This window comes from Coloeus monedula (assembly GCF_965178545.1).
Source record: "Coloeus monedula genome assembly, chromosome: 4".
NCBI lineage: Eukaryota > Metazoa > Chordata > Aves > Passeriformes > Corvidae > Coloeus > Coloeus monedula.
The window spans coordinates 74,767,926-74,786,760 of NC_138784.1; the positions used below are offsets into that span (position 1 = coordinate 74,767,926).

At 51.4% G+C, this 18,835-nt stretch overlaps 2 protein-coding genes across 2 annotated transcripts in view; one reads left to right on the plus strand and one right to left on the minus strand.

Moving 5' to 3' along the window:
- Positions 1–1,992, plus strand: part of LRGUK (leucine rich repeats and guanylate kinase domain containing) — a gene marked incomplete at both ends in the record, with an annotated part of 39,840 nt that extends 37,848 nt beyond the window's left edge. The window contains 2 exons of the mRNA XM_082280380.1: positions 1,450–1,511; positions 1,841–1,992. Coding sequence (XP_082136506.1) covers positions 1,450–1,511; positions 1,841–1,992 — 214 coding nt within the window. The remainder of the gene's footprint in view (positions 1–1,449; positions 1,512–1,840) is intronic.
- A 3,300-nt stretch (positions 1,993–5,292) lies between these two features.
- Positions 5,293–17,950, minus strand: SLC35B4 (solute carrier family 35 member B4). The gene is made up of 10 exons (XM_082280425.1): positions 17,794–17,950; positions 14,278–14,391; positions 13,684–13,786; positions 12,439–12,488; positions 11,706–11,787; positions 10,409–10,469; positions 10,032–10,141; positions 8,798–8,873; positions 8,003–8,078; positions 5,293–7,533 (listed from the first exon to the last, which is right to left on the minus strand). The coding sequence occupies exons 1-10, from the start codon at positions 17,868–17,870 to the stop codon at positions 7,290–7,292; spliced, it is 993 nt and encodes a 330-aa protein (XP_082136551.1). The 5' UTR covers positions 17,871–17,950; the 3' UTR covers positions 5,293–7,289.
- Positions 17,951–18,835: the final 885 nt, after the last annotated feature.

Consider the following 18,835-nt stretch of genomic DNA (forward strand, 5'->3'; position numbering starts at 1 on the left):
CCTTTTCCCCTTCCCTTTTCCCTTCCCTTTTTTTTCTTTTTTTTTCCTTCTTCCCATTTTTCATTTCTTTCCCACGTTTCTGATGGGGAAATTTTAGTAAAGGGAAAACTTCAAATTTTGGATGCTTCACCTCTAATAATTCTCTGTGCTGAGGTTTTCAGGGCAGGACTGAACACACATTATCCAAACTCATGATCTCCCACAGTTTTCCTGACCTTCTGCCCTCAGAGAAGGGACAGCCCAGGAGAAGGGCAGGGAATACTTGGGCTGAACGCTGCTGGATGCTGGATTTTGACACTGTGAAGTCCTGTGGGATGAAATATTCCTTTCCCTTGATAAAATATTCCTCTCCCAGTGACAAAATTCTCAAAGACTTCCACACTACCTCTGGCAACAAAAAATTCCCTGTTTCTCATGGAAGTACCAGACTTTTATCCCACTGTTCCTGATCCCTTCTTCCTGGGGTATGGATTTATTCTGCCACCACTGAAACACTTCTTCCCTCTGGAATTCATTCCCACGAGCTAAAATGCTCCTTGCAAGGACAGGGATGGAATTCGCTTGGATTTCTGCACCATGGATAGGGTCAGGGCGGATAATCACTGAACTCCCTCCCAGACTGATAAATCTATACATTTATAACTCCTAAATCTCTGAGCTGGCCTCTCTCACCTAGACCAGAGACATTCTGGAGTGTCAGAAGCGTTGCCAGAGAAATCCAATATCAATCCAGGCCTTTTCCTTGCTTTTTCTTGGAATAAATTGATGATATCTGGATGGAAATGGGAAGCTTTTATCAGAGCAAGCTCTGGCGTGGTCGTTATCCCTGGCAGGGCCTCCGAGCACTCAGGTTTTGGCTTTGGATTTTCAAGATACAACAGCTCAGAGTAGCACCCAGGGCACTACTCACTGGCTACTCCAGGTTTATGTTGGCACTGGGAACACCGGAAACACAATTCCAGCAATTCCTCTTCTTTTTTACTCGGAATCCTTTCCTGCAGTGCTGCTCCACAGGTTTGGAAACAGGGGAGCTCCAGTCCTCATCTCCCACCTGGAGCTGCTGAACCTCTTCATTGCCCCTGCTTCATGAAATCAGTAATCAAATGAAATCAAATTAAACCAAATGAAATCAAATGAATCAAATGAAAATTGAGAGGTGTGGTTGTTGTCTTTGCAAACTCCAGAAGTTCTTGGAGGATTGGGAACAGGCTCTGTGGGATGGGGATTTATTTCCCACTCTCTCAGCTGAGCTGTGTGCCTGCACCACCAAATAACTCTGTCAGACGTGATCCATCTCCTTTTTTATTCCTGTTCTCAACCAGGAATCTTTTCCCCCCTCTGCTCCAGGGAATTTGGGACTTACAAGGGCCACATTTTTGTCCCAGCTGATGCAGTTCTTGCTGAAAGTCTGTGGACTCAGGTTCCCCTTTCTCCAATTCGCCTCCCCAGAGACACCAAAGCTGAGCACCAGGAGCCAGGAGGAGCTGGAAAAGGAGTGGACACATCGAAAGGTTGGAGTGATTTTCATGGAATTACAGAACCAGGATGGTTTGGGTTGGGAGGGACCTTAAAAATCATCCAGTGCCACCTCCTGCCATGGGTAGGGACAATTTCCACTATCCCAGGTTGCTCCAAGCCCCATCTAACATTCCAAATTAATTAATTAATTCCCACTCCAGCATTCCAAATTTATATCAAAACCCCCAGTGACTGCTGAGGCAAAAAGTTCCTCACCCACATGGATGAGGTCGAGATATTCCCCCAAAACCACTGGAAATCTGTGGTAAATTTTGACTTTTTATCGGACTAAACCCTCTTCCCTTCTCCATGATTCCTGCAGGTGCTGAAGCACCTGGTGAGAACCTCCAGAGGAAATCCAGCAAGGCCAAGTTGGGTTCTTCTGCTGAGCCTCAGCTCCAAACCCAGCCAGGCTCCCACTCCAAAGCTGTCCTGCCTCCAATCCCAGCTGGACGGAAAAGCACCAACTCCTGATGGTCACTTGTATCCCGATTTTTGTCACGCTGACTCTTTCTCACCCTGCTTTTCATCTCTTTCTCTTCAACAAAGCAAAATCTATCAAATATTATTGCTGAATCCATTTCTGATTAACTCTCCAAAAGGACCAAAAAAGAAAAAAAAAAAGTTATTTATTTATAACTTTATTAAAAAGGAATTTCTCTATTTCCCAAAGGCAGAAATTATTTCCCTGGGCACTCTCAGCTGGGAAATGGTGGAGATTTTTTTCCTACCAACCACAGGATTGTATCTTCCATTAATTTCTCACTTCCTTCCCCTCCTATATTATGGATTTAATTGAGGTGTGGAAGCACCAGGGCTTCTGATAATATTGTCTGTGTTGTGGGACTGGTGAATTATTTACAAAAGGGATTTTGTGAAATGTTCAGAGGGAAATTGGGAGTGAAAACCAGCTCAGAGTTGGGGGTGGTTTTTTTGAAATAAAATGTGGCTGAGTCACAATTATTTGATTTGAAAGTGGATTTAAACAACCTAGCGAGGAGTCATCAGCAAAAATGAGAATAATTATTGAGAACCAGCTGAAGGGGTAAGAAGTGAGTGAAGATTTGGGTTTTGACAAGACAATAAAACTCTCAAATTAACATTTCTCCTGATTAATTTTCATTGCCTTCTACTTCCAGAGCCCTTTTCCCTGAGCAGGTTCCTCCTCAGAGCCCTTTGCCTGCACAGAAAATGGGATTTTGTCCCAGTTTGGAGCCACGGAAGAGCCCAAAGTGTCCCTTGTGGCCAAGGGATTTGTTGATTGAATAGGATGGACTGAATGAAGCAGCTCAGGGTGAGTAATTGAGATTCAGGGAGCCTTGCATTCCAAAGCTTTTTAGGAAGCACTTCCCATGGAGCAGCTGGCTGGATCCTCAAGCTGAAGATCAGCAGCTCTTCCAAGGATCCAGTTCAGTGAGGTGGGGGTTGGACTGGACTGAAAACCCACCCAAAATCCTGCAGCAAACCATGGAATCCTGGAATGGTTTGGGTTGGAAGGGACCTTAAACATCATCCAGTGTCCAGGGACACCTCCCACTGTCCCAGGCTGCTCCAGCCCCAATGTCCAGCCTGGCCTTGGGCACTGCCAGGGATCCAGGGGCAGCCCCAGCTGCTCTGGGAATTCCATCCCAGCCCCTGCCCACCCTCCCAGCCAGCAATTCCCAATTCCCAATCTCCCATCCAGCCCTGCCCTCTGGCACTGGGAAGCCATTCCCTGCCTCCTGGCCCTCCATGCCTTGGCCCCAGTCCCTCTGCAGCTCTCCTGGAGCACCTTTAGGCCCTGCAAGGGGCTCTCAGCTCTCCCTGGAGCTTCTCCTCTCCAGGTGAGCACCCCCAGCTCTCCCAGGCTGGTACAGAGCAGAGGGGCTCCAGCCCTGGGAGCAGCTCCAGGGCCTCCTCTGGATTTGCTCCATGTCCTGCTGCTGTTGGATGCAGCATTCCAGCCATGTCAGTCTCTTTTTCCTTTTGCTTCCATCCCTGTCCAGTTCTTCCAGCCAAGACCACTTCCCCATTCATCCCCTCTTGGAATATTTACTCCCTCCTGCAGAAAACAAACCAACCCAAGTTTATTCCTCGAATTTCCTCAGCTTGGAGTCCAGAATCCTGCAAGACCCTTGAGCCTCTTGAGCAACGTCAGCGATTCAATCTTCTCCTATTTACAGGAACAGCCTTAAATTTTCAACTTTCCAGTGCAGGAATTGTATCTTCATTTGGATTTTACAGAGCTGAGGATACAGGAGGAGGATAAATATTCCTCCTATTTCCCAGCTGGAAAAAGAAATGATTTGTTTTCTGTGAGCAGGGGCTCACTTGCATTTGTTTCAGGTAATGATGGTGGAAAAGAATCTCCTATTTTACAATCAGTTCTTGAGCCCTGAGCTTCCCAAACTTCCACGTGTGAGATCCCACACGTGGGCCAGGGAATCCAGGCCTTGCATGGAAATAGGAAATGGGATTTTAGAAGCACCAGGGAGAGACTGAACTTCCTCAAGTCAACTCAACAAATTATGGGTTTCTTGCCTTCCCTCCCTCAGCTTCTCCGCCGTTCCCTCTCCAGTGCTTCCTTCCCAGACTACGGATCCAATTCCAAACCCAAATTCCTTCCCAAAACATCCGGATTACGCTGCCCTTTCCTGCATCCTGAAGCGTGGAACATCTGGCTGAGGTTGAAGGCAGAATTGCTGCTGGATTGTACACAGGGAATATTTACATTCCATTTCCCAGATTTTTTCAGGGAATTCTGGTTTTATGGGCATGGAAGGGTGTTTGGATCACCTTAAGTTGGTCATGCTCAAACTGAGCCTGGAGTTTTACAGAGGATTTAAAGTTTTTTGAAGAACCTCAAATTCTGCTGTTTGAGGATTTGAATGTTTTTTGGAGAACCTCAGATTCTGACTGGAGGATTTGAGTCTTTTTGGAGAACCTCAAATTCTGATGATTTAAGGACTTCAGTCTTTTTGGAAAATGTCAAATTCTGATCCAAGAATTTGAGTCTTTTGGCAGAACCTCACATTCTGCTGTTTTGAGGCTTTAAAGTTTTTTGGAGAACCTCAAATTCTGACTGGAGGATTTGAGTCTTTTGGCAGAACCTCACATGTTGATGTTTTGAGGATTTGAATGTTTTTGGTGAACCTCAAATTCTGATTTAAGTATTTTAGTCCTTTCAGAGAACCTCACATTCTGATGTCTTGAGGATTTAAAGTTTTTTGGAGAACATCAAATTCTGAAGATTTGAGTCTTACCTGGGACCTCAAATCTGGATGGTGTGACGGTTTGAGTCTTGCTGGGAGCACTCAAATCCCAAAGGTCTGAGTCTTGCCTGGGGATCTCAAATCCTGAATTCCCACAGTCCCAACTGCTCCAGGTTCCCATTGGTGCTGGATTTAGGGAAACTTGGATGTGATGGTGGGGTCTTCTCTTAAACCCCACCCAGCCAGGCTGAGTCTTTCCTATTTTCTCTCATATTAAGGAGAAATGGTGAATTGTTATTTAGATTGGAAATCCATGGAAAATTTCTTATGGAAAGGGTTGGAACAGCGGGTGGAGTCATCATCCCTGGGGGATTTAAAATCCATGTGGCACCTGGGGACATGGCTCAGCGGTGGCCTTGGCACTGCTGGGAATGGTTGGATGATCTCAGAGGGCTTTTCCAACCTAAACAATTCCATGCCTCCATTCATTTTCCAGCCACCAGCAAAGCATGAAATGAGAAGCAAAGCCCACACCTTTCGAACAGGATACAGATTTATTTTGCTTTTAAAAAACCAACCCAAATCCCACCCTAAACCAAAGCCACCCCAGAAGCCGTTGGACTCCTTCCCTTTTCCAGCCTCTGCTAAAAAATAGGTGCTCTGATCTCTACACAAACATTAAAACCCAACTAATCAGCAGCCCCAGCCTGGAGGGGGGAGCCTGGGTTTAATTAATTTTGGCTAACGAGGCCCTTCTGCCCAGACCTTTCCTCCTCTCTCCTCCAGCAGGAAGGGAATTGCTGCCACTCCTGTGACTCCAAGCAGTCATAAATATTCCAAACACGCTGATCACACTGGGAAGTTAAAAAAAGAACGGGAATGCCCCAATCCCCCAATATTCCCATGGGAACTGGGGACAACATGCAAGGTCCTGGAGAGGAAGAGCGACCCAGAGTATGCACAGGATGTTACACCTGGGAGTAGCTAAGGGCAGTGTTACTCTCCCTCAGGCTCAGCTCTGCTCAATCCCTGGATCCAGCAACCCCTGGATGCAACAACCCCTGGATAAAACAATCCCTGGATGCAACAACCCCTGGATAAAACAATCCCTACAGCACCCACAGACCTGGAGTCACAGCTCTGGTGTTTCCCTGCTGTGTCTGATCCCTGAAGAACCTCACTGGTCACTCCCTGTCCCTAAAATCTTTCATCCCAAACTTCTGTTGGCTTCCCCACCTCCCCATCCCAGCTGAAGCACCATGTGAAGAGCTTGGAAGATGAAAATCAGGGGTTCTGCCTCTCTCCAGGCCCTCCCTGGAGCCGCCACAAACGGCTGGAAGCAACACCTGACCTACACCAGGCCAGCCTCCCCATCCAAAAAATCCCTGGAAATATCCCACAGCACTTGAAATTCAGCTTTTTCAGGCTCAGGAAAAACTGAAACTGGGGAAGAAAATCCTTCAGGACCTCGGGATGGAGCTGCAGGTCCTGGCAGCACCACGCTGGCTCTGCCTGGGATGGAGTTCCCTTTTCCCACACTGGGATTTAGGGTTGTGGCTAAATCAGTGCTCCCAGCACAGCCGGGAGCCTTCCCCTTTTCCCACTCTGCCTCCCAGCAGGGATGAGGCCATGGGAAGCTGGGAAGAGGATTATCCCAGACAGCTGATAAAAATCAGCGGGCAAAATAGAGGGAAGAAGTTTTGGAAAGGTGACCTTGGCTCAGGGAATGCCTGGGTGGGATGTGGTGCCTTTCCCATCACTTTGGGATTTTTTTTCCCATCTTTTTTCCTGTGCTATGAAACCCCCTTTATCCCTCCTCCCCAATTTTCTCAGAACAAAGGAGTAAAATCCTTCCTCAGCCACGCTGGATGTGAACTGGGGTGACATCCTGGGTGCCTCAACTGTCCCAGCTGAGCAGGGACAGGAGCAGCAGCACAGCAACAAGGTGCTGCTCCAGGAAAACTGCAGGGAAACTGCAGGAAAACCAACCAGGGGTGACACTGAGGGGCAGGGAGCCATGAGGAAGCTGATCCCAAGGGATGGGAGGAGAACTGGGAAAAGCAGGGTAAACCCAGCCCTCTCAGGAGCCACTGGGCAGACTGGAAGCTCCAGCTGGGGGTGTGTATGCCACATCCTCACAGCACAGGGACCAGGGATGCAGGTGAACAGCCAGGCCTGGCATTCCCACTGGAATGGGGCTCCAGACATTGGGACAATTAAAGGACGGCACCAGACTGGCTCAGGGTGCAGCTGATCCAAGCCAACGGCACCAAGCCGGGCTCCTAACAAAGCTCTGGGTCAGCTTTTCCTTAAAAAGGATCCTTCCAGTGGGAAAAAAAACCAAAAAACAAGAGGACAAATTGGAAGCGAAAGGGGTCGCATAAAAAAACGCCAACCAGCAAAAAAGAACCGGATTGTTTCTCCATGATCCATTCCCGAAGTTCCCAACGGAGGCTCCCCATTCTCCCAGGAGCTTGGCACAGCCAACACCTCCCCTGTTATAAAAACACCCCCTGGCAGGGCTCCCTGCTGCTCTGCTCTGGAAAACAATAAAAAGGTCCCTACGGAGAATCCCTGGATTCACTCCTCCTTCGGCCTCCTCCTCCTCCTCAGGAAGGGCCCCAGGCTGTTCCACACCTCAGTGTACATCAGGGTGCCCACAAAGACGAAGGCAGTGCCCAGCCAGTGCCAGCCTGTGAAGGGATTCTGGAAGTAGAGGATGGAGAAGATGAGGCTGACGAACTTGCGGAGCGTCACCACCAGGGTGACCGTGAGGGACGTGCACTCCGTGGTCAGGATGAAGACGCCGCGGATGCAGACGTACCTGGGAGCAGGAGGTAAGGGATAGCAGGGATGGAGGTTGGGGATTCCCTCTGGGAATGGGAAGGGTCAGGGAGATGGGCAGCCTGGTGTGGGTGGGTGAAATTCCCTCCTGGGATCAGCATCTCCACAGCTGGGTTGGAACAGGACGCTACTAACTCAGGGAAACCCCAAATCCCGGATTCCCCCACTGGAGCAGCTGGGGCTGCGCTGGCAAAGGGTGGACAAGGGAAGCTCCAGACTCCTCCATTTCCATGGAGCAGAAATCCCAGAATCCCACTTTCCCACAGGTTGGGAAAAACCTTTGACATCATCGAGTCCAACCTCAAAAAACCAGCCAAAAACATTCCCCTTTCCCTGTATTTTTGGGGTTACACCAACAGCAGCTCCCAAGGGCAGGGAAGACTCCAAGGATTTAGGAACCCAGCCCCATTCCTGCTGTGCCACCCCAGTGGAATAAGGACAAAGGATACTGGGTGATGACGTTCATGAGGAGGTAGAACCACATGATTGGCAGGGTCAGGCCGATCACTGGCACCTGGAACGGCTCTGCAGGGAAAAAGGATGGGATCAGGTCACTGCTGGAGGAGGATGCAAGGAGAGGAATCTCTCTCCTTCCCAGGATTTACCACGATCCAGGACTCCCTGCAGCCTTAGGCAGCCCTTCTGCTTGGAATTCCAGAGGGAAGAATGGAAAATAAGGAAAAATTAGGAAAAAGAGATCAGGAGAAAAGCTCTGGTGTCAGGACTGTCGTGCTGGATGAATCCATGGTGCTCCCATGGCAAATCCTCTGGAGCACCAGCAGAAAAAATCCCAAAAGATCCATATTTACATCCCTCATTGAGGATCTGGTCCTGTTACTCCCAGTTTTGAGCTCCCCACATTCCTTTTCCCAGGGATCACTCTTGGATGTGTGTGTGGGCATCGGTGAGAAACATGGGCTTTAATCATGGAATGGTTCCTTAAAACTCATCCCATTCCACCCCCTGCCACTTCCCACTGTCCCAGGCTGCTCCAGGCCCCAATGTCCAGCCTGGCCTTGGGCACTTCCAGGGATCCAGGGGCAGCCCCAGCTGCTCTGGGAATTCCATCCCAGCCCCTCCCCACCCTCCCAGCCAGGAATTCCTTCCTGAAAATTCCTCAAAATTCAAAAGGCTTGGAGCACCCCAAGATGCCAGCATGCACAGCTGCAGGAAGGAAACTTCCCAGACGACTTTCCAGAGGATAAGAAGGTCCAGGAGCATGGAATTCCCTGCCCAGCACTCACCAGACTGGTTGAAGAGCACGGCATGGTGGTAAATGTTGGGAGCCAGAAGCAGGAATCCAGGGAGCGGCAACGCGTGCTGGGGGGAGAACCAAACCCATGGTGGGAATCAGGGGGTGGGAATCCACCCCAATTCCCTGCTGGAAAGCAGCTGGATGAGAGCAGGCTCCAACCAATTGGGGGGCAGGCTGGGCATCCCTCAGGGCTCTGTGCTGGGCCAGTTCTGTGCAGTGCTTTCCTGAGGATGAGGGTGCTGAGTCTTCCATCAGTAAATCTGCGGACGACAGCAAGCTGGGAGCGTGTGTCGACCTGCTGGAAGGTAGGAGGGCTCTGCAGAGAGACCTGGAACAGTGGGATGGATGGGCAGAGTCCAACAGGATGAGGTTTAACAAGGCCAAGTGCCAGGTCCTGCCCTTTGGCCACAACAACCCCTGCAGTGCTACAGCCTGGGGACAGAGTGGCTGGACAGTGGTCAGGCAGAAAGGGACCTGGGGGTGCTGGTCAACAGCAGCTGAACATGAGCCAGCAGTGTGCTCAGGTGGCCCAGAAAGCCAACGGCACCTGGCCTGGATCAGGAATGGTGTGGCCAGCAGGGGCAGGGCAGGGATTTTTCCCCTGTGCTGGGCACTGGTGAGGCCACACCTCGAGTGCCGTGTCCAGTTCTGGACCCCCCAGTTCAGGAAGGACGTGGAGACGCTCGAACTCATCCAGAGGAGGGCAACAAGGCTGGTGAGGGGCCTGGAGCACAAGCCCTGTGAGGAACAACTGAGGGAGCTGGGGCTGTTTAGTCTGGAGCAAAAGAGGCTCAAGGGAGACCTCATCACTCTCCACAACTCCCTGAAGGGCGCCTGTAGCCGCGTGGGGCTCGGTCTCTTTCTCCAGGCAGCCACTGACAGAACGAGAGGGCACAGCCTTAAACTGTGCCAAGGGAAATACAGGCTGGATGTTAGGAAATAAATTTTTCACAGAAAGAGTGGTGAACCACTGGAATTGTCTGCCCGGGGAGGTGGTGGAATCACCATCCCTGGAAGTGTTTAAAAAAAGATTGGATGTGGCACTCGGGGCCATGGTTTAGTTGGGGTGATGTTAGGGCATGGGTTGGACTCAGTGGTCTCAGAGGTCTCTTCCAGCCTGGTGATTCCATGGGATTCTGTGAACCTGCCAGCATGGGATCCTTCTTGTGCCAGTTCAGGAGTGGAAAGGTACAGGAAAAGCAGGAGAAGCAGAAGGGACTCACATTGTAGAACAGGGCCTCCTTGGAGTGCTTCCCAAACCGCTGGTACAGCGTCTCCTGGAAAATCCCCATCCTGGCAGACATCAGCAGGGCGAAGGTGAGGGCAGCAATGCCTGGAAGGGAAGCACAGCCCTGCAGCACAGCTCCAGGGAAGCAGCTGCAACTCACCAAATTTGGCTTTTGGGGGAAAAAAAAACCAACCAAACCAGCCAGACCAAACTCCAGTGCCAGACTTTAAAGCCTCCTCCATGAAATCTTGTGCTGAAGGAACACCTGGATGAGGGCCAGCCCCTCTCCCTCTCTGCACCAAGGAGGTGTTCTCTTTGCCATGAGAATTCCAAGGGTCCTGCCAGTATCCCAGAAATGTGACCCTCACGTACCCAGCAGCCACCAGAGGAAAACCTGGGGTCCATCCTCTTGATTTAAGCTGGAGTCAGATGCCTGGAGGGAGGAGACACAAGAGTCACCACGAGCCACCAGGTCCCTGCAGCTGCCCCAGACCTCCCTCCCACCTGAGCAGAGCTGGGAGCAGCCACTGACTTCCCACTCTGCTCCAGGGAACGCAGAGATTCCAGCAAAAAAGTGGCAGTGTTGGATCATAGCAGGATTTTTTCCTGAAAGGAATGCCTGGGCTTGAGAGAGACTGAACTCTTTTAACCCCAAAAATAATCAGTGGCACTTTTAAAGCTCTCAAAGCCAGCCCATTCCCAGGTTTCTGTGCTCGCATCCCATTCCCAGGTTCCTGTGTCCCCAGCCCAGGGATGAGTGTGTAGAAAGGAATGAGAGCTCTGGCCAAGCTCCCCCCAGGAGCTAAAACCAGACCTAAATCCAGGTTTGTGGTCAAGAAATTGAGGAAATCAGGCTGAGGGTACAACCCCCGCAGCCTGACTTGCCTCAGCTCTTTCCCTGTGGATCAGGGAAAATCAGATTATTCACCTTTGCCACCACTGTCAGCTCTATCCCAAAATTCCAGCCCTGCTGGGAATTGATCTGGATTAACACAGAGCCCAGGCTGCAGAGCCCAGCCCTTCCTCAGCCACTCAGAGGACAAAAAGCTCTGAGATGATGGGGAATTTGGAGCTTTGACAGTTCCCTTTCATTCCCAATCTCTCAGAGCTGGATTAGTGCAGCCAATTTTCACCTGGCCACCACTCTGTGCCATTTCTTTGTCATCAGCTGACGGGGCCAGGCCGTGGCTGCTGACCCAGGAAAAGCTCCACGTTCCACATGGATTTGCTTCCCTCCCTCCTGTTCTCCAAGCACAGGCACTTTATTTAAGGGTCAGGCTGGATGACAGCAGGCCTGGAAAAATCCAGCCCAAAAGGCAACAATGGGATGAAAAGCGGGAAGATTTAAGCTGAGTTTTGTTTAGGATTCACCCGCTCCTGCCTGCACCACAAGGCAAGAAAAAGCAGCTTCTTTATTATCTCTGAGGCCAAAAAAAAGAGGTTTATTCCCAGCAAAAAGCAGCATGAACAGGGTAAGAGCCACCTGGAATTAAATGAAATCTCACGTGCGTGTGCATCCAAACCCCAGGAAAAGAAAACCAGCAGGAAAAGCTTTTCGGGGAGCAGATGCAGAGGTAGCAGACACCTCGTGTCCCCATGAATAACCAGGCAAAGGGAATTCCTGAGGAAGCTGCTGGGGTGCACAGCCACGACCCTTCCCAGTCCTTACCACTTGCTTTGCAGACATGAAAGTGCAGGTGAAGATGCCCAGGGACACCAGGGCTATGGAGGTGTACTTGGACACGCTGTACCTGCACAGGGGACAAGGGACACGTCACCGAGCCCGCCTGGCTCCTGGCCATCCCCTGCTTCCCTTCATTCCTGCCCCACTGCACCCCCGCAAATCTGGGATAACCCATTGCACATTCCCACTTCCTAACCCTGGGAATTGCTGGGAGGGCCGGCTGACTCCAGCACAGCACCTAAAGAAGCTTTTCTCCCAAGAATTTGTCCCAGTACTTCCAGCCTTGGGTCTGTGCAGGCACAGCTCAGTGCCAGCCACAACAGCAGCGTTATCAGTGTCTTATCGACGCGTTATCAGCACTGCTGGAGCCACAATCCCCCAGCAGAAGGGCTGCTAGGGAGGCACTGAGCTCCCTGCCAGCCACAGCATCCCCCCAGGAGCACTTGCAGAAAAGCCAGGAATGAACACAAGGGCTGCAGCTGTGTAAAATCTCTTCCCAGCCCATGATTCCCTCAAAAAAAAAAAAAAAAAAGAGGGAGAGGTGGAAATGCAGAAGGAGCTATTGCAGCCTCTGCTCCACACTGTGTGTCCCAGTTTCCCATCATTAAAATCAGAGTATTTAACAGGAAAAGTGATGGCACAAAACACCCACCAGGATTAAGGCCTTGGCAGAGCATTCCCCGATGATACGGGAAGAGGTTTGAGGTTTGTGATTTACCTTTTCTTCAAGATGATGATCCCTAGAGCCATGCTTGCTATGAGAGAACCCTGGGAAAAAAAAAGAAAGAAGGGAAAAACAAACCAGGAGGTCAGCAGGCCAGAATTCCCCAGATCGGGATGCTCATCCCAAAGGGACACCACAAACTCAGTGGGATGGATGCCAAAACACCAGGAGAAATGCCAGCTTTGAAGCAGGAAAACTGACAGGGAGAAGGAACAGCTTCCTTTGGGTTGGATATTGGGAAAATTCCTTCCCTGAAAGGGTTGAGTGGAAGGTGGAGTGCTGGAGTCCCCATCTCTGGAAGGATTTAAAGCCCTGTGGATGTGGCACTTGGGGACACGGGGCAGTGGTGGCCTGGGCAGTGCTGGGAATGGTTGGACTCCATAAGTTTAAAGTTCTTTTCCAGCCTCAATGATTCCATGATTCTGAGTCCCTTCATCCAGGGAAAGGAGAGAAGGTGATCTGGGTGGTGGGAACGAGGATACTGGGTTGGATCTCCTGGCCAGGAAACCTCCCCATTTTTTGTCTGCCCACTAGTGACACTCAGTGACCAGAACGTGGCCCAATCCCACTGGTTTAACTGGGAACGGGAGCTCAACTCCAGGGATTGACTGCAGGGCCAGAGCCACCCCTGAGAGTTCATGTGGGACAGGGCTCCTTCAGTGTGGGCTGGTTTTATCCTTTTTCACCTCTCCTGACTCCAGATATTCCACCCCCAGGATGTGCTGTGGGAAAACAGCCCCAGCCAGGAGATTTTGTTATTCCCAACAGCTGGGGCTCCATTTCCTTGGGTTTTAACTACCCACACTTCAGTGAAGATGCAGTTTAATGTTTTTCTCCAAAGCAAAGACCTGTCCAGGTGGAACCAGGCCAAATCCCAAATCCAAGCTCTCTGACCTGGGATATTCCAGACTAAAACATGAACCATTCGGTGGCAGGGGAAAGCTGGATCCCTTTGGCCAGCAAGAGTCTGGGACTGGTTTTGTCACTGTCACTTCCCCCTCACCTTTGGAATTCCAAAGCCTGTCTGAGCCTGTTCCCTGTCTGTTCATTTAACTGGAATTTAATGATCAACACCGTGAAGTGAGACCTGGAGCTGAGCTTTGGAGCGAGGCTGCTCTGCCACAAGCTGGAATTCAGGACTTCCATAGGGGTTTGGTGCTCTCAGGAGGCAGGACACATGGAGCAGGGATAATTCCAGCAGAAATGATGGAAAAGGAGGAGGAGGAGGACGGGGCTCACCGAGCGGAAGATCATGTGCAGCGGCATCGCAATGTTCAGGTTCAGGGCGTAGTTATTGACCACACTGACGGTGAAGAACATGGCCACCATGATGAAATAGTTCCTGAAACATGGAAGAATATCTGGGAGCTGTGCAGGAACCTCCCTGAGATGCTGGGAGACCCCTTAGGAATGCTCATGGCATGCATGGAAAGGTCTGGAGCGCAGCGGAGCTCCCGGCTCTGTCACCAGGATCATCCCCAGTGGAGAAACGCAAAAGGAATTTGGGTGATTTCCCAGGAAAACTCTCCCTTCCCACTCCCACCATCCCAAATCCCAGAGATAAAAAGCTCTTTAAGCATGGAAAACTCTTCCCTGTGCAAAACTCTGCCCTGTTCCTTGCCAGGGAAGGATCTGGTGGCAGTTTCCCATTAAAAATTCCCGATAAACGAGTGCGTATTTTATCGGGCCTTACAGCTTCCCAACGCGGCTCTGCAGATGCTGCAGGATGGATGGGATTTAGCCAGGAAAAGTGGAAAAGCCATTTTACAGAATGCTTTTTGGAGGTAAGAGAGAGCCAGGCAATTCCTGCTTGGAAAAACCTTGGGATTGTACCTGATGGGGATGGCCGGGCGCTTCCTCCCGAAGTTGGCCTCGAAGATAAAACCTTCCACTGCAATAAACAGGAACTGGGAGAATGTCACGATGTTCCCACATCCTGGGAATTGCCTGCAGGCATGGAAAGACAAGGATCAGAGCCATTCCATGGAGAACAAACATCGGGATCCAATAAAAGGAGGCAACAGCTCTGTATTTCCAGAGGAGAATCACCCTGGAGAAGACTTACTCAGCGTTTATTCACCTGAACTTGTACAAACACCTGCAAGGCGTTTCCTCAAACATTTCCAAGGAAAAACTGGTCAGTCAGGTCAGGAAGTGAAAGACAAAACTGCTGGGATCTCCCTCTTTCCCATGGGAAGTGGCTTTAGGAGGACTCTGTCCCTTCCTAAAAGCTGCTGTGTTCGTTGGAGGTGATCAATGGTTGAGTCCATCCAGGAGGAAAAGGCAGCTGGAAATCCCAATATTCCTCATTCCCACTGCAGGAGGGAAGTGCCAAGGTCAGGTCCGTGCTGGCAGAGTGCCCCTGGTCCAGATTTGCTCCATTTCCTCTAAAAAAGCTTCAGCTCCCCTGTGTTTTTTGGATGCCAAAAAACCCCCCTTTGGTTGTGGGTTCAAGAAGGGACTAAAAGTCCTCACAGGAACCCCAAAAAGTCCTGGCAGGAAATCCCACGTGACATCCGTGGATCCTGTTAATGTGACACCAATTCCACAAGGTTTCAAAAAAGTCATAAAACTTTGTCTGAGCTCAAGAGAGACCCTCTAAGTCCCTTTTTGTCCCCTCAGAGGGACCCAGGAATGCAGAATTGCCACCAGCTCCCAGCAACCCAAGCCTGGTGTTTATCCCATGGGAATGGGAATTTCCACACCAAACAAACCCTCCCTGCAGCCTGATCCTCCCTAAGGAGCTTCCAGGGAGCAGGGAAGGATTTCCCGGGAAGCAGAAGCTCAGAGGAGGCTGTGACAGGGCAGATCACGGGAAAGCTCATGGGAAACAGAGGGATTTGAGGGAATCCTTCCCAGAAACTGAAGCCAAGGACTCCTGGGAGAATCCTGCTCCCCACCCTGCTGCACGAGGACACGGCTTCCTCATGGAACGCGCTGTCCCTGACAGTTCAGGATGCAGTTTTGCAGGATTCAAGCTGGGAGATGCCCTGGAAAACGAGGAATATCCAAGCTGTCTCCTCCAAATTCTCCTCTGTCCCCCCACAGAGCTCTCAGAAGCAGCAGCAACCTGGTGAGTGCAGGGCTGGCCCATCTGGCACTAAACAGCACCTGGAAAAATCCCCTTCTCCCTGCTTTTTCCAGGGATAGGCACCACCCTGAGCCACTCCCCTCTGTGCCAATTCCCACATTCATCCCAGCGTAATTATCCATAAAACTTCAATCCTCAGGTTAAAAAGTCCAAAAGTTCCTTGCAGGGGATGGGCAGGGGGAAGAGAAGAGACCCTGAAGCAGAGCAAGAAGCTCCAAGATTGCAAACCTTATCTCCAAGGGAGCTGTAAACCTGGGATAATCCAAGGCTGGTTCCATGCACTGGACTTTGCCTCCTCCCAGTTCCCAGATCCCTGGACATGACCCCACGGTATCAGCAATGTTGGCACTCAGAGTTATGCGCTGGCTGATAAGAGAGAGATAAGAAAGGGCTTTATCTGCTCCTTCTTTGGCTCACAGTCCTCACCCAGATCCACCTAAAAAAAGAGATAAATCCGGATCTATCAACCCAAGATCTGCTTCAGCTGTAGACAACTGGTAAGAGTCCTCCCAACACGAAATTTCCTTGCTCTCTCTCCTACAATCCCACTTCACCACGTGGAAAAGGAGAAAATCTGATTTTTGGGCCCTAATTTATCTCCCTTCCACAACAATTCAAGCCCAAGATTTCTTGTTCTGCCTCCACAGCCCAGCAGAAATATTCCTCTCCTCTTCTCTGCGTTTAAAGTCTTTTGTCTGCCCTCAGGGATCTCCAGACTGAACACTTCTCATTCCTTTACTTTCCTTAAAAATCCTGAGCCAATTTCTTCCCAGTCACCTTTACTACTCCTCACTGCCTTTGCCCGTGATCCTGCTCCAGGATTTTGCTCATTATGGGAACATTCATCTGCAGGAGGAACTTTTCCTTCCAGACACACCAAGACCCAAAGAAATAATTGGTGTTGTCCCAATTTTGGGACTAAAGGTGAGCAGGGCTGGTAAAAGGCATAGGAATTGAGCTGTTAGGAACAGAGGAATTCCTAAAGTGGATGAGAGGTACTGCTTAAGAGAAGGTTTTGTGTGAAAAGCAGCTTTTCCTTGATGTCTGCAACTGGATTTTTGGAATTTGCTGCTCCAGGGTTTAGTCACCTTTGAATAATTCAGTTTTTGAACAGGGTCAAAAGTTTTAGTTTAAGGTTTGCTTGGAGGAGACACAAGTGGCAAGAAGCCAAATCCAAAGGGGTTTTTTGGCTTCCAAAGGGTTCATCCCTCTTCTGTCACTGATGCTGCAACACAAACCAGGCAGGAGAGGCAGAGGTTGGAGCAATCCCTGCAAGGAAAGACAACTCCCCACACCAGGTCTCTTCTTCCAGGAATTGCTTCTTGATTTATCCAGTGATTGTGCAACCTTGTGTTAAGGCACTTGAATCCCGTGTTGGAGCAAATATCCCAACTGCTGGATTTTGCAGTTCCTTTTTCCCTTCATAATGTGGGATATCGATGAGCAGGGAGGGAGTAAGGGCTGGTTTTGAACGCCGGGCACGGCTGAAGCGCACTGAGGGCTCAGGGGATGCAGCTCCACGCTGACTCACTGGGATTTTAGACACAGAACCAGTTCAGGCATCACTTTTTTTCCAGTCAGGCCCTTTGGCCTTGCCAGCTTTCTGAGCAGCCCTTTCCCAAGCCCTTCCAGCCTGCCTCCATCAGGATGAGGAAGGCGAGAGCCCCAAAAACATCAGCCTCCGATCTAGGAATTCAACTCCGCTCCAGCGCCAAGGGGACTCGGTGACTTTGCAGCGAGTGACGATTCCCAAGATCGCATTTCCAGATGGAAAACATTCCCTGCTGTCCCCAGGGACAGCTCCTGCACGTCTTCTCCTTGGGATTTCAGCGGTGCCCGCTCCGGGAGCTGGGATCGGGCTGGGATGCGCTGGGGACACGCCGGTGCCACGGTCCCTGTGCCGGTGGAGAGGGGACATCCCCCGTGCCCGGGCAGGTCACCGACACGGCCCACACCGAGGGACAACCCCAAAACACCCCAAAAACCCCATCCAGCGGGGACACGAGGCGATGATCCAGCTCTGGGCTCATCCTGGCACTTCAATGAAGAGCCCCAGGGCCTGGAGGGTAAAACCCCCCCTCAGTGCCAGCCCCGGGTACCCCCACTCCCCAAAACCCCCCAAAACCCACCCTGCCATCGCTGCTGCCACCTCCCCTCACAAACCCTGAGGTCGGTGGGAGAGCCCTGACCCCGATCCCATTGGAATGGGCTCCCTGACCCTTTATCCCCCCCGCCAAATCCTCTCCGCGGCCCCGCACCTGGCCAGCAGCTCCAGGAACACGACGTTGCTGCAGCAGCCGCCGAACACCAGCCCCACCGCCACGGCCGGGTGCATGGTGTCGCTCCGGGCAGCGAGGCGGCGTCCCGGGCCGCCCCCGCATCCCGATCCCGGGATTCTGCCCCGCTCCCGGCCCCGGCCCCGCCGCCCCCGCTTCCTCCGGCCGCCGGTAGTTCGCTCCCCGCCCGCCGCGCCGCGGCCGCCGCCGCCGGGACTACAATGCCCGGGAGGCTCCGTGCCGCCTCAGCGCGGCTCCCTATGGGCGCCCCGCCGCGGGGCACGACGGGAGCTGTAGTTCTGTAGGAGAGCGGTAATGGCGGCGCTGAGGTGGCGTCAGGAGAAGGCGCGGCTCAAGCGTTGCTTGTGGTGAGGAGCAGCCCGTAATTGACTTTTTGGGGTTATTGAGTGACCCCAAAACGCCAGATAGAAGCAGTTCCTAAGGATTCAGTGCCAAGTAATTCCTTCGCTGTTCAAAATAATGAGTATTGTTGAAAGACTGGGAGAGCTAGGTGTGCTCACCTGGAGAAGGGAAGGATCCAGGGAGAGCTGAGAGCCCCTTGCAGGGCCTAAAGGGGCTCCAGGAGAGCTGCAGAGGGACTGGGGCCAAGGCCTGGAGGGACAGGAGGCAGGGAATGGCTTCCCAGTGCCAGAGGGCAGGGCTGGATGGGAGATTGGGAATTGGGAATTGCTGGCTGGGAGGGTGGGCAGGGGCTGGAATGGAATTCCCAGAGCAGCTGGGGCTGCCCCTGGATCCCTGGCAGTGTCCAAGGCCAGGCTGGACATTGGGGCTTGGAACAACCTGGGATAGTGGGAGGTGTCCCTGCCCATGGCAGGGCTGGAATTGGATGGGCTTGAAGATCCATTCCCACCCAAAACATTCCATGATGCCATCAGGAATGTCCAGTTCTAAGGCTTTGTGGAATCCCCACAGAATCATCTGTCAAACCCTCTGTGAGCAATAGGAACCACATCAACTAAAAAGTGAGAATTCCATCCTGCAGGTATTTCGTTTTCAGCCCATT